Below are 15,362 nucleotides of genomic sequence, written 5' to 3'. Positions count from 1 at the left end.
TAATATAGGCATCGCTGGGTTTTCCTGGCAGCACAAAGCAGTCAGAAGGCCAGCTACCTGATCCCCTGGTGGCAGGGACCACTCTGCCTCGCAGACTGTGTCTGCCAGAAAGCCCTTTAGATCAATAATCGACCATATTTAAGAAAAAAACAACAATTAAGTGCAAAACTGAGCAACCAGCTAGTTCCCTGCTGTCTCTGAGTTTAAAGGGCAGTAAAATCACTTTTTCTTGGCTACTGCCTGCCCTGAGTTCAATTCAGCAGGGCCAGAATCTGACCCCCTGCCTCTCTTCAGTCTGCTTCTCCCTGGAGAGACGACTTGTTGGATTCAGTGGTAGTCAGGTGTACTTGTATGTTTGAGTGTAATTGAGCCCTCTGATAGTTACCTGTCATTCCCACTGATACTCAGGCTGACTTCAGGTACTGAAAGGCTGCTCCTGACAGATGAAGTATTCAAGGCTACTTTTCCTGATGGAGATGATAGTTGAGCTTCTGAGACATAATGTTGAAATTTATCATGGTATGAGGGATGGATTTTTGGTCTTCATTGACTTTCAGGATGCTGCATAGTCAGTATTTTTCAATATTGTTTGCCTTCTGTACTGTAGTAGCAAGATGGTCCAAACTGTTTTGTATGGAGGATCAGGTTCCATTTATAGGATGCTTCTCCTTTCCCTCTGCAAAGTGGAAAATGCTTAGCTGTTCAATTTGACATACTAACAGCTCTTCCCATCTTCCCCACAGCAAAGATAGCAAGCCAGATGGAATTAATGGTTGGGCCACCCTGTCGAGTAGACAGAACTCAAAATAATTTTAGCAGTAGGATATTCTGGTGTAAAACTATTCAACACTTTTCAGTTAAATACAGAGATGATACCATGTTTCTTCAAAATTATGTATTCTTTGAAGTGGACCTTATTACAGGCATGCCACTGCTTTCTGAAGTTAGGTGCAGGGAGCAGTAACTTGCTTTCTGTTTCTGATAACTTTACCTTAAAGCTAATCATTCAGTGGTTAGTGTTCGATTTCCTTTATATGCAGTAGCAGACAAGATATCCTCAAACACAATTTTGCAGTTTTCAACTAATGAAAAGCTTCATTTGGCCATAGAGCTTTCCGTGAATGGGCCTTCCTTGCTCAGCAGAAAAAAATGTTACTGAAATCATTCATTTCCAGTGTTAAAAGCATTTCCACCCTCATTATTAGAGAAAAAGGATCAAATCTTCTGTCCAGATAACTCACATAACAGAGCTAGTTTGAGTTCCATTTTTCCCATCCTCCTCTCTGGAGTACCCCGACAATAACCCCATACCCACACCAAACCTGGATTGATGTGAAGTCATGTGCTCCAGCTTTGTCTTTTTTTCTCCACTGATTTCTTCCCAGCCAGCAAAGACCGTCTCTCCACCATAACAGAATCTAACTCCTAATTTCCTGAGACTTTTGTGCTTCTAGGTTGTTTTCTCTTTGATAGTAAATTAATCCTACTAGAGGATGTTTCCTTTGCCTCTATTCTCTGTCGTGTTTCTTGGTTTAGGACATTAGTAATTATTCAGTTTTGCTCCCACAGTGATGCCGTGTACACCCTGGCAAAGGTGTGAACTTACCATACACCTCATCCACATTTCTCACTCACACTATTAACTTCTGTTTCTTTATTGAGGTCTTCCTGTCTGCTAAGGCAGATGTTCCTTGTTCAGGACAGTGACCGGAAAGCAGCTGGAGTACCATCAGCTATGACAAAGCTTGACACTTCAGAGGAACGTATCATTTCCCCCCTAGCCCCTTCCAGACCTTCAGATAAATACATGGGGCTAAGCAAACCTTACTCCATGAGATGGAACAGTACTTATCACGTAACACGTTCTTCTTCAGTGATAGGAGTTTGTGCCATTGCCTCTACCTGTGTCATTTTCTGATCAGTTCTTCAGGCAGGAACTGTGCTGACAACATGGGGCCAAGCCCAGAAAGTGAAATGATGTGGTTGTATTTCCATGCACGGGTCAGGTTGGCACTGCACCCTGAAGTCCAGTTGCTGAAGCCTAATCAATCAGTATCATTCGTGCCCTTTGTGTTGCCTTAAATTTATTAGCACTTTGTGCTGACCCATTCTGATACATCTTTAATAACACACTCTTCAAAAGCATCTGAAGGGTCTCTGCCAGTGGGTGGGTGTGCATCTTCTCTCTCATCAGCAATTTGAAAAGGGTCAGTCTCAGCCTGTTCTCTTACCTCTATTTTTTTATACTGTCTCAACCCTGCTAAATAAAATATGAAGTTTTCCCTTTTGACAGTCACTTGCACTCTGTTACACTCATTTTCCCTTAGAGCGGTGGGAAAACCCAGTGGTTTCTCCGGCTCTGTTATTTCTCATGCTACTGATTGCAGACCCTTAGCATCTCTTGTCAATATGACTTTCTGCTCAAGTCCCTTGTTTAACACCTTTTCTACATATTGTGTATTTCCTACATATTTCCTACGTTCTTAAAGCAAATATAGTGAGCCAGTGTGCTGCATGATTGCACCACACAGCTCATGCCTATGTTGGCCTATTACTTGTCCAGTGATGCTTTTGACCTGAATCCTATAGGTGCTGAGGCAACACGCTGTAGGGTATTAGAAGTAGAACCAAGTGCCACTTAAGTCGCTCCAATAGCACAAATATAAAAATATTTTTTCTCACCAGAAGTTTTCTTCTCTCGGGCTTTCATGGGTGCAGGTTCAATACTGCCAGTGCTTTTCACAAATACATTGGCTGTTTCTAATGTGTAAAGAAAGTTGACAGAACAGAGACCCAGAAATTGTGGTCCACTCAGCTGCCTTAGTCTTAGCAGATGCCAGTAATTTGAACTGCTCTTAGATTTGTTCGTGTTCTTGATCATATCTGATCTTTGAAAGGAATGTTAACCCGGTGTGCTGACACTGGAAATATCAATTTCCTCTGTCTTCTAAACAAAGAGCAAAGATGGGCAAGACTCCTTCTGCAAGGTTCATCAAAACCCTGCCCTTCTAATGTTAGCATTTATATGATTTCAGAGAAATCAGTTATATAATTTGGGGGTGTGTCATTGCCTTATCACTTACACAGTACTAATATCCTCTAATACCTGAAGCTAGCTGCAGTGTTTTCCCAAGTCTTTATTTGGTTTTCAAGCCTCTTTACTGGATAAAATTGGATTCATTTACATTTTTCATATTCTTGTGTATCAAATGAAACTATCTTGCAAGCCCAGGCCCTTGTACATAGAACAGTGACTTGCACACTGTGATCTGCAGTTTGCAGGTGTATGCAAGATCATCAGAAGGGGTCCACGCAGCCATTATCACTTAACTATCACTTTCTGTTACGTTTAATAAGAACAGTGCACATTGATCCATTTTCAACTATTTGAATTAGGAAATTTGACAATGATGTACAACTGTCACAAACTCTAAGAACCATTGCTTTAGACTGTTCCCAGTCACAGCCATAGAAATTAACAGGTGGGTTTCGCTCGCATTTACTAATGAAGATCTGTAATACTATAACCATGAACCCAGTGAAATACCATTTGTGTTGGGAAGACCAATGTATGCCTACATGCCACTAAGTAAATCAAATGCTCTTTGTTACATCCAGAGTCTCAATTAAAGCCTCCTTGTGCTCTTCAAGCAAGTAACACACCTCAATAATCTCTCCTTCTCTTTGTAGTTCTCTCTAAGCTCCTCAAAATCCAAATCCGTAAATAAACCTGCTGATGTGGAAGGGAGCAATGTGATTTCTTACACGTTTCACAAAGAGGGGTAGGTTTAGGTGGTTTGTAATGGCTATCATAGTACAGAGCTACAGTGCCCAGGGTCAGGAGATCAGTGTCGGAAATTATCCCATGTCGCAGAACTGTGCCGTTCAGAATCTAAGATTTAGCCATAAGAGTGAACAAATCTGTTTCCAGTTTTTGTACTTTAGGAAAAATATTCCAAACAAGACCAGAATGTCAAGTTAACAGAGAGGCCTATGATGGGATGTGAAAGATAACCGTTTTCCTCTAGAAAGTGTTTACTTTGAAACCTAATTAAAATGTCAGTTCTGTTTCTATAGATCAACACAAGTGTCAGTCCAATGTTTTTGTCTTGGAAGCACTGACCATTATGGATGTGGGCAGCAATGGGGCTCTCAGTCATTAATAATTTTTGTGGCAAGGAGCTAAGAGGTCAGTTATTAAAATAATCACCACTAATACAGTTCCATAAGAAGGAAGGAAGATCAGGAGGAGGTACGCTTCTTCTTTTGACTTAGCACTTAGAGGTGGATGCTTAAACTAGTGCAACTTTCAGTCCTTGGAGTACAAGACTTGCTTGAACAATATACTTGGTAGTTTCAGGTGGTTTTAGTTATCCCAGGCTGGTGAAGCACTGCCTATTTCTGGGGACTGTGACACCTAAGCTAGGAACTAATCACTCTCACACGCTGAGCGGGGCCACGTATTAACAGCAGCAAAGATGGCAGGCGCAGGGACAGGGAATTTTACATGGCCCACCACCCATTTTTACCTCCACATTCCAGTAAGACATTGTTCAGCCACAGGATGACCTTTAAAATCCAAAATTAAAAAGTTTAGTTACGTAACTGGCCATAGCAGACCTAAACTCGAAGCCAGGTATAGAAAAGCTGAAGCCTGAGAAATGCCCGGTCTGTTAAATAGAAGTGCTTGCATTTGAGTGGTGTGTGAAGTGATCTCTGTGTATAGTTTATGTGCATCGATTTAAGTTTGGATGGCAATTAGGGTTATTCAGGATGAAAGGTATGATATACATGAAAGCTGCTTTTGTGGTTATATTATTAAATAATACATTTCTATCACATGATGTAAAACATCCACTGATTTATTTACAGTGCTTCACTGCAACCATATTTTACTATCATGAGACATTCCTTGACCAAAAATGTTGTTTCTAATCACCGAGTAAATTAATAAGATCGAGTGACTACAGTCTAAATCTTTTTTCAACTAATCTAGTCAAATATGTGCTACCATAACTAGGCCGTAGCAGTGTGTGCTGCCGTGCAAGAGACTAGGGTTTAATTCTTGGATTCTGCTTCTCACTCCATGAGCAGGAGCTAGGAGCGCTCCAGAGCTGCAGCCTCAACCCTGGGAGGGATGGAGCCCTGTGTCACTCAGCAGCACTGACCCCCACGGGCCAATTTAAGGAGAAGCATTGAGGGGCTCTAAAAGGAGTCACTTCCAGTCCTCCTCAGAGGTTGGTGGTCATTGCACGGGATCTAGTGAGTGGAGGTTCAATGGGGTGCACTCGGTGGGGGCTTCAGCTTTCAGTCTGAGGAGCAGAATCCTCTCTGGGGAGGAACCAGCATGTGCGCTTCCTCAGACACGATTTTTGCCTGACATAGCTACAAGTGGCAAGATTGTCAAGAATATATATTTTTTTTTTTTTCAAATGTCCTGTAACTAATGCTGTGATATCTATCCTTTAAATAGAATGAGGGAAAATTCCACTAACCTCAATATAATTGTAGTTTAATTCCCAGAAAGAGAGAGAGAGAGAGAGAGAGAGTCTCAGTAGCATGGAGAGAAATACAAGTGCAAACTGTCCTCTCAGTGGGCATCATCATACTAAAGGAATAATATTTGCAAAGAATCTGAGAAATGAGAGATGGAAATACTTACGCAGTCACTGAACATCTCCCCGCTGATGCACAGAAGTTTCCTGCCACAGACTGAGATTTTTCCCAGCCCGGTGTTAGGCAACCTGAGCAGCACAGCTAGCACTGTTCCAGTGGGGTCGTTAATCCTCAGCCTGCAGTTCTCAGTAACAGGAACATTGTCTTGGCAGTGGGGATTACATGTTCGTTTACTTAACGTCATCTTAGTACCCTAGTTTACATCTCATCGGATTGGCCTAAAGCGATCCTCTTCCTTTCAGCACTTGCAGCTGTGAAGTGTATTTACCCCTCCCAACCATTCGGTAGACGTAATACACACGTAATTCTTCCACGTGGCCTCCCCAGCCAGCTGTCCTAGCCCCACAGCTATTTTTGATGCGCTTCTCTAAGTCTCATCCAAGTTGCCAACCTCTTGCTAGTAAGGCAACAGGGAGAACTTGAGGTCCATCCTCAAGAACATTGAAGTAAAAGGAACGGTTGCCACCTCGGTCTGTGATCCTGTGTTTCAGCCACTGCGGTCCCTTTGCCCTCCTGTATCACACTGCACACTCCAACCCAACTCGCTGTCCTCTGCCAGGTCTCTCTTGTCATTAACGCTCTCGCAATACAACGGGGTCAGGTCTGGTTCAGCAGTGCACGCTATACATTGCCTGTTGTTTAGAGGGGTGGAATAAATTAGAATAAACTTTTGGTTATAAACAACTTTGTCTTTTAAACTTCTATGTTGCAAAGCTGTGTGTGAGTTTTATTTAACCAATTATTTTATGGATATACGGAGTAACAAAATATAGACAATGTAAAGAAGAAATCATATAGCAGTTTCCATCTACTCGCAAATTTTTTCATGTAGCACAGGCTGAAAATGTGATTTAAATGTTCTTCTGTAGCATGTCAGCCTTTGCTGAGGGATATTGAGAACCTAAATACTTGCAACAATTCGTATGGTGTCATGGTGCAGGAAGTACGTATCTGATTAAAAAGAAACCTTATTAAATGCAAACATTTGTCTTCTGTTTGCTTTTTACAAATGCTTTTACATTCGTAAGGAGGAACAGATCCTTTAAAATATGAATCTGTTGTTCGCTAGGATTCTTGGAAGGGCTTGTTAAATCAGCGGGTACAAAGCTAGACAGCTGGAATTACTGCACTTTTACCAAACGCTAGCTGATGCCCTGCCACCTGAGCTGCATGAAAAGATGCATCCCACATATTTCTTTAGCGGTTAGCACAGCAGCCTGATTCTCCGTTGAACAGAGAGAACAAGAGAGCTCTCTGGCTTTGCACCTTTGCTTTCCAATCTCAAGTTTGCACCTTTCTATCCCATGCTGGTTAGGTTTTTTGCAGCAAATCTGTGATGCACTGGAGTACAGTAGGCGGTTTACTTGTTTTCATGGAAGGACAATTTGTACTTAAAGCAGTGATTAGATGAATTCTTTCTTTCTTGCATGCTTCAGTTTTTGATGACTACTAGCTTCATCAGTGTAATTATAATTAGCACTCTTCATCTTCCTTTTACGGTACCAGCTGGACAGATTGGTCCTCTTACTGCACAGATTGGCGGCAGGGTTGCCTACATGGAGTTAGGTGACAGGCACCATGAAATAACAGATGGTAAATTCAGGGCTTGTTGGCAATCAGCAGGTTTTTGCTAATGACTTAATTAGCTATGCAAATTGTCAAATCAGTGTGAACATTGTTTTTATCGAAAACTTTACCTAAATTAATTACCATAATTAAGTAGCAGAATGTCAAGTATATTGGATGCGTAAAAGGGCTTGGCTGGCCGTGGATAAGAGAGTTACCATCTTTATTAGAGTGCTGTGCTCCACATTTGAGAAGGCTGAGGATAAGAAATGCGGTTTCTTTTAAACTACTTTTAAAACACGCATATCGCCAAGTTCCAACTGAGATGCACTCTGGTGCCTTTCCAAATAATATGGCTCAGGAAAAAATTACTGGATATAAGCTAAATATTTCAAGCAGGAGTTTAAGGCAGTTTCGCAGCCTGCTTATTTGCTTAAAATCATGCACATTTTTCAGTCTACCTGCTTTTTAGTTCTGGGGTTTCTGATATCTGGAGCCATGAGCATGCAGTTAGAGAGATGTGGTAGTTTTTCTTTTAAACTAGAAATAAAGTGTAAGCCTGTCTCCTGGTTCCTACTATGCAGGAACTTTTAACTCTGTTGTTCAAATATCACAAAGTTAAGAGATGCAAATTCTCTAACATAATTTTTTTAAGTTGATTTTTTCTCTCTCAAGGTTTCCATATAACAAATATTGGGTGCTGTTCACAGGATGTGATGGTGGTAGGAGAACCAACTCTGATGGGAGGCGAATTTGGGGATGAAGACGAAAGGCTTATCACTAGATTAGAGAATACACAGTATGATGCAGCAAATGGCATGGATGATGAAGAAGATTTCAACAATTCACCTGCACTGGGAAATAACAGCCCGTGGAACAGCAAACCTCCTGCTAACCAGGAGACTAAATCTGAAAACCCCACACCACAAGCTTCCCAATAGGTTATTCTGGAGCAGTACCCACTGCAATGTATGTCAGTGGGTTATTAATTACACTTTCACACCATCCTTCAAAACAAAATTTAGAAAAAAACCTTTCAACAGATACAGTATCTATTTCTAAACTAAACTATCTGATTTTTTTTAAGTAAGGAAAACTCTTGTATAAGCTTCCATATACATTTCTTGGAAGCATTCACATACATGATACTGGCACTGACCTCAATTAAAATAATTGAAAATTAAATAGCATCTCATGGCAAATTTATGACAATGCATTTTATTGGAAGGGGTTGTTTTTTTCCTCATCAAACAATGGCCATATTTTAACAAGTCATCAGTGCTCAGGATCTCATTAACGTAACTATGTAAAACTTTTTACAATTGTAATATATTTTCTGCTTTTCAACTTGCACCTGAAATTTCTTGTTTCAGAAAAAGATCAGCTTTTACGGAAAAGTAATTTAAAGTAACTTTTGTTCTTTCTTTAACTTTTTTTTAATTGGTTAATCATTTAAAGGATCCAGTATTTTTAATTTACATTTAGCTGATGCCAGTAGATACTCTTTCCATCATTTAATAAAAATACTGAAACAAGAAATGTCTTTTTTTCATCAAAGACATGAGAAATATTTTTATGTGGAAAAAGACACCCAGTCTTATGAGAGTTTACGCTTTGTAAAATTGCTGTTGATCCAGATATTTTAAAGCCATGTAATCCATTAACTTTGTGGGCAGCTTAATAAATCTAAAACTTTTGTGTTTTTATTATTGTATCTGAGTTGACTTTGTTGTTATTTCTTTTCATAGTATATTTCTTGTATAATATTTTTGTAAAGCCCTCAAACCATTTTTTGTTTTACTTTTTTTTTTTTCTTATTCCGGTGTATTTATGTGAAACTTTATAAAAGAAACTAATTTTTTCATTTACATATTAATATGTTCAACTCATCATGTAAAGACACAGTGAGTCAGTGTGTTATATAATACGACTGTATTTTATGTATGCTTTGCCAATAAGTGTGCCAATAAACTGTGTTAACAAATATGCTCTTATACAGTGATTTTACAGTTCCTTGCATACAAAAGACACACGCCCATGTGCAGGGTCACGCACCAGGAATTTTTGGAATTAGTGTTTCACTGAATCGCAAGTCTTTTTCCAGCAAAAAAGGAAAGCCTGTAGTTTAGGCGCGAATCGCTTACAGCTCAATTTGGGTAGATGCTCTTTTTTTAAATTTAATGAGGTGTAACACCACAGGTCAGTAACAGCCGCGACAGCCACCCACAGGGGAGTGCGGGGCATCCAGCAAGTGCACCTCCATCCTGAACTCTGCATCCCTCACCTGCCGGGGCTGGGGCTTATCAGAGCAGGGATTTCCACTCTGCTGAATTCTGATGGATAGTTTTATGATGAGTCCCTCAACTGGGGCTGAGAAGATTTTAAAAAATCTCCTTCTTTCTTCCCTTTGTTATTGAATCAGTTGTTCACGGGAGCAGGCAAAACCTCTGGACTGGTGTGGCCACTGCGAATACAGCCCAGCGTGTAAAGCCACCCAGCTGAGCTGGGAGGTGCAGAGGCACACGCCAGCACCCCGAGGCACACAGCAGCACCCCGAGGCACATGCCAGCACCCCGAGGCACATGCCAGCACCCCGAGGCACATGCCAGCACCCCGAGGCAGCTGAGGAGCCCTGCAAGGTGCACCCTGCGGGCGGCAATTGCTTACAGGGAGACCTGCCGACAGAGATACTGAATCTACACTACTGAATCCTGCCTTTTGTGCGGGGGACTGATGTGTTACTCTTGACTGAAACTGTACTTTTAATATTACTGACATCATAAAAGCATCTGAAGAAGTGCTGGGGATTTTTTCTGGGTGGCTGTACGTGTACCCAGAAGCCACCCTAGGGAAATGTGTCTCTCAAGCGTATATACATGTTTTTTAAGCATGCTTTTGCTGGACATGATTCCACCACATAGTTTTGAAACCACCATTGTAGAAGAAATACAGGGCAAAGCACCCTGTGTGGCCACTTGGTCCTACAGCAGGGGACAGCTCAGCTCCCTCCCTGCCCGAAGAACAAACCTCAGTCTCCAGCGTGGGCCCCGCTCTCCTGCAAGTAAAATCCTCATTCCATGAATTTTAGCACCTGTAGTAAGCCTCACAGGTAGACAGCCTAAAAGGCACTCCAGGTTTCTGTAGGATCTAGAGCACAAAGGATATCAACTATAGGGTAGAATTTAAACCTAACGGAATAACAAATGTGGACCGAGTGCATCAGCATAGATAGCAATGCTGCTCCTTCATAACACTCAGGGGTTGTAGGAAACCATAGGTCTATCATTCAGTGACTGTATCAGTCCTGATTTTTCTGTGTAAATAATTAAATTCACAATGTATTCCATTAAGGGATCAGTGGCTCCTATATAGCTGCTATAACATTACAATTATAGACTGTAATTCTAATGTTCAAAACCACTAATCATTCATATTACATTTCCATGAGCACACTCTAAAAGGCATTCCTTATTATTAATCTTTCGAGACTGGCACTACTATTTCAATTTTTAAAAGATTTATGATGTCATATTACTCCTGTTGTTTCAGTAAATAAACATAGGAATGCTTGAAAAATGGGCAACAGGCTCCTCAGAGTGCTGTCCTTGAATTAATCTGGAAGGACACTTTCTCCATATCTCCTCAAAAACCCCATCTACAAGCTATCAATTCACCCTGTTGTTGTTGGGGTGAATAACAATCGAAGATAGCTGATTTTATTTATTCACTTACTTATCTATTAAAGTAATGTCCAAATGGGCCAGCTCAACGAAGTGGTTTGAGGTGTACAGCAGCTGGCCACGCAGCCTCGGCATTGCTGCTCCCTTCATCCCCATGCCTTGGGCTGCTGCGTGGGCTTTTCTTACCGTGTTTCAAATGACACAGTGAACCCATCAAGACAGAGCCTGTGATCCTGGGCCTGATCCCGTGTGCTGGTGCCCTGTCCTGGGAAACACTCCCTACAGGTGGAGAATCAAGGTACAGTGATCACACCAGCTACTGGATGCTGTGCCTCTCGGCTGTGGGCTGCAGTGCCATGGCACCGTGGCTTTTGTGTGGTCCGTGACCGTCTGGTAGAGAGAAGTGGGAGAGGTGAGCAAAGATCACAGGTGAGTTGAAGTAACAGGTTCGTGAGAGCTGAGGTTTCAGCCTGAAGAATGAAAGCTTGAAACCGGTGATTCATTTTACTGTAACCTGCTCTCACCTCCCACAAGAACATGTATCTCTCTCAGAATTTGGAAGAAAATAATGTTGATGCTTTCCTCTGGGGAGCCCTGCGATTATTAAAAGGAGGAAGGAAGCTTATCTCATGATGCTGAAATACATCCAAAGAGTAAGCTTTTGTTTGTTTTAGCTAAATGGGGGGAAACACTAGCCCTGAGAAGTAACCTCGCAAATCAGAGGGAGGAAATTCCAGGAGTTTACTTAGAAAAGCAGAATCATGTAATTAGTAAGGTGATTGAGTAAGAACACTGATAACTGAGCTGGTTGCTCTTACAAAGGACTCGGGACATGCAAGAATCATCAGCACTGGTGGGTTTTGGTTATTCTTTGAACTGCTTTGTTTGGGGATATCTTTTTATTTGTTTGTTTGCCTTGGGTCAGCAAAGTCTACTTCTCAGAGAGTTTCCAACTCACATCAGTCATCAGCTGGTCTCACCAGCTGCCCCTCATGAAAATATTTCCATTCTTAAAGTTCCTTCTTTCTCCCTTTTCACAACAAGCAAAAATAAGCAATATTTGCAGCTTTGTTGTCTTTTCAGAAAGAAGGTGTCCCCGGGTTTCATCATCTATGCATTGGTGTGTATGAATGTAATAATGTTGTAAGGCAATTCAGTTTTTAAGGGACCTTGGGAGGTATAACTAGTATTTGTATGCTTGCAGCATCACAGGGCTCTGTGAAAGTCACGAGCAACTAATTTTTAACCTTGGTCCTGGAGAAGGTCCTACTCACACACTTGGAAAGTGTAAACGACTTGCATCCTTGAGAAACAAAGCAAAAGTACCCATTACCAGAGAGCTGCCAAGGATAATCGGTCTTGAAGTGTGCAGAAAGAGATGGGGTAAAGGGGAAGGAAACTGCTGAATGGGAAGGCAAAATATGGAGCCTTACTGGGTGTTCTTTAACACTAGGGTGGAGAGAAGTTCCTTACCCAGCCTTTACTGTGAAACACCATTAAAGGAGCCTGAATGTAAGAACAGACTAAATTTTGCAATTTCATGGCCTCCACGAAAATCCCATTTTAGCAAAGACAGGATGAAAGAGAAAACATGAATGATTGATATTGAAGGAAACCCAGTTTGTGCCTAATATATCCTGGAGAAACTGCTAATGGAAATTGAATAGTCCTGAAAATATTTCCTGAGACTGCAACTCTGATCAAGTAGCCCTATGGTGATATATTGCATGTCCAAATTAAAGCTGCCCTGGAGCACAAGTAACCCCAGCAGCTGGTTTAACTGTGTAGGACTGGATGATTTGTGTTTTTTCGAGCTTTTTGACAGCATATTTTTATACAAGGCTAAGGCCTGAATCTTCTACTATGTTAGAGGAGCTACTGAATATTCAACATCCCACTGAACTGGTGTTACTCTAGCATATCATTATGCTTCTATTAGGAAGTCTGGTGGTACCCCAGCATTGCAGAATGGCAGATGGTACCTTTAGATAAAGAGTCACTTATGGAAGTCTCTAAATTTATGGACCATGCTGCTATGTTTCATGAGAAAATATTAATTTACACTGAATGTTCACAGTATTAAAATATGTTCTAATTTAGCATGTTATTTTGACAGTGACTAGTACCAGTTCGTGCAAAGGGAGAAGCTTTATTAGGAAAGGTGGTGGAGCAATCTAACTGTAGGAGCATTTATGCCATGACCCTGTGAGTCACTTCTGAAATAAAAGAACTATATGCCTTACATGAAGAAATAATTTTAATGGGTCTATGGGCAGCTTTAATCCATAAGCACATTTTAAAACACCATTAGGCACCAAAGATGACATCAGAGATTAATACACTTGTGAATACAGAATCAAAAACTTTATTAAAAGCATCCAGCCACAACAGCACAAACACTCCAGCTCCCCAAGAAACTCCTGATTGTGCTTCCATCAGCTTTACAAGGAGCAGGATGGAATTGATAAGCTTCAGTTTGGACAAGCTACTAAATGCATTGCTGCTAACTCAGGCACTGAATGCCATTACTGCCCATTAGCAGGGGAACCTGCTTCAGCTGAACCCAGCCAAATGCCTGCCCAGTGTGCCCCCACACCTGCTGGCACCCAGATTTAGGATCCTCTAGGACTGGGCTCATAGCTGGAGCCCCAAATTCTTCAGGTTGTTTTTCTTTTCTTTCTGCGTGTGGTTGTGGGGATTTTATGTGAGTGGAGATTTTGTTTGTTTGTTTGCTTGCAAATTGTTTTATTACAAATACTTCCCAGGTGTCCAAGATCTTACCAGTTAGAGGGTGGCATGCAGAGCTGTCGTTAGAGTGTGTGTGAGAGCAGTATTTTGTATTATGCTAAAAGGAATTCTGTCTGATCTCTGGAGATCCTCAAGTTGTGTATCTCCCCAGATTAATTAATAGCTCTGTCTCAACAACTCTGAATTCATCTGAGATACTATGTATAATTTTGTATTGAACAGCTGTAACGTATAGGGCTAGCATCTCCTTTGTAAGTGCATTAGGAGATGTTTTAGCAAATGCTTGATGTGAAGCAGGCGTTTAACACTCCTTATCACATTCAACTGCAGCTCTCATTTCATCGCGTAGTTTCATCCTCCCTGAGTGATCTCTTGGGGGGGGTCTGAGTACTGGAAAAGCTTTTAAGAACTGTGTTTGGTGCTTTCAGATGCTGGGTTGAGGGTTTGGGGTTGTGGTTTTTTTTTTTCCATTCAATTTTGTTTCATCTGTCTTTGATAGCTTATGAAAATTTGTTTGCCTTTTTGCTCAAAGTTTTTAACTTTCCGTCTTCCTCTGGCTACATGTCAAACAAAATGCAGGACTTGCCTGTACTCTGCATAGACAAACTCATCAAAACCAAGGTGGGTTGCTTCTGGGTTGCCAAGAGAGATCAAATTCAGCAGACAGAAGGTGCGAAGCTTAGGAACTGTGATGGATACTGGGGCTATGTCTGTCTTTGACTGCAAACTCCATTTTGAAAGGGAATTTTCAGCTGTTTTCTTTGAAGTGTCCCCTCGAGGTTAAACTCATGTTCCAAAGGGTGATAACAAAAGGTGAGCAACTGAGACAGCCATCTTTCAATGCAGGTTTTTCAGCAGCTCTATGACTGTCTCTGTGCTTAAATCACCAGCTCCTCCGATGTGAATCAGGTGTGAAGTGCTGCAGAAGCTCAATTTATAGGAGTTGGGCTCATAGCTAAGGTGTCCCTGGACAGTGATCAAGAACCTTTATTGTGATTCCCAAGCTCTGCAGGAGCAATGCAATTTCATTTTTGCATATCACAGCTATCTCCTCTGCTTGCCGTTGTGTCGATGGGGAGTTTCAATTGGGCTTTGTTTATCAAACTTCCAAGTTTTGCTGCTATTTCAGCCTAAGGGCTCCAAAAAATATAACCTAAATCAGCCTTCTTCCTGCCAGAAAACGTATTACTTTTAAACACACACACCACCACCACCATCCTTTTATTATTTTTTTTTTTTAAGTCAGAGCTCCCTTGCAAAGAGCCTAACTCACAAATTTCATGCAGCAGGATTTGGTTTTACTGTAGGTGCCAGCTGCATTCCTGTGAGGGAGGGGGGAAAAATACTAAGGGCCAGTTTATAACGAGTGACTGAACAGTGGCACCCCACAGGGAGGCAACATTTTGAAGCTCAGGACCATGTAAGAGTGGGATGTGGGCTTTTAAAATGGAAACAGAGTTGTCAAGTCCTATGATTTTATTGTGAGGCCTGCAGTGTAGCCAGTTCTCAAGTATGGAGGGGAACCGCCGGGGAAGAAAGGAGTTGCCTTCCACACTTCAGAAAGTGGCACTCTGCAAGATGGCAATTGCCAAGAAAAGCCCGTATACCAGGGAAGAAAATTGCAATCAGTAATGGAGAAAACCTTCCCGAGATGGGCCTTGTTCAGGCACTGCCAGGTGGCAGGGTGAGCAC

The 15,362-nt window shown here is 41.5% G+C and overlaps 1 protein-coding gene across 16 annotated transcripts in view; it reads left to right on the top strand.

The window, feature by feature from the left end:
• LDB2 (LIM domain binding 2) overlaps positions 1-9,226 on the top strand; it is a 220,578-nt gene extending 211,352 nt beyond the window's left edge. For 9 of the 16 annotated variants that reach the window (XM_040596303.1, XM_040596129.1, XM_040596385.1 and 6 more), the window contains one exon: positions 7,953-9,226. In XM_040596303.1, coding sequence (XP_040452237.1) covers positions 7,953-8,183 — 231 coding nt within the window. In that variant the 3' untranslated portion in view covers positions 8,184-9,226. Of the gene's footprint in view, positions 1-5,094; positions 5,238-7,917 lie in introns of those variants that run through there. The other 7 variants (XM_040596854.1, XM_040596783.1, XM_040597012.1 and 4 more) reach the window with 3 other exon arrangements.
• The last annotated feature ends 6,136 nt before the right edge of the window (positions 9,227-15,362 follow it).

Source organism: Falco naumanni, chromosome 1 (genome assembly GCF_017639655.2).
Source record: "Falco naumanni isolate bFalNau1 chromosome 1, bFalNau1.pat, whole genome shotgun sequence".
In the NCBI taxonomy this organism is placed as follows: domain Eukaryota; kingdom Metazoa; phylum Chordata; class Aves; order Falconiformes; family Falconidae; genus Falco; species Falco naumanni.
This window is presented reverse-complemented; position numbering and strand designations above follow the sequence as displayed.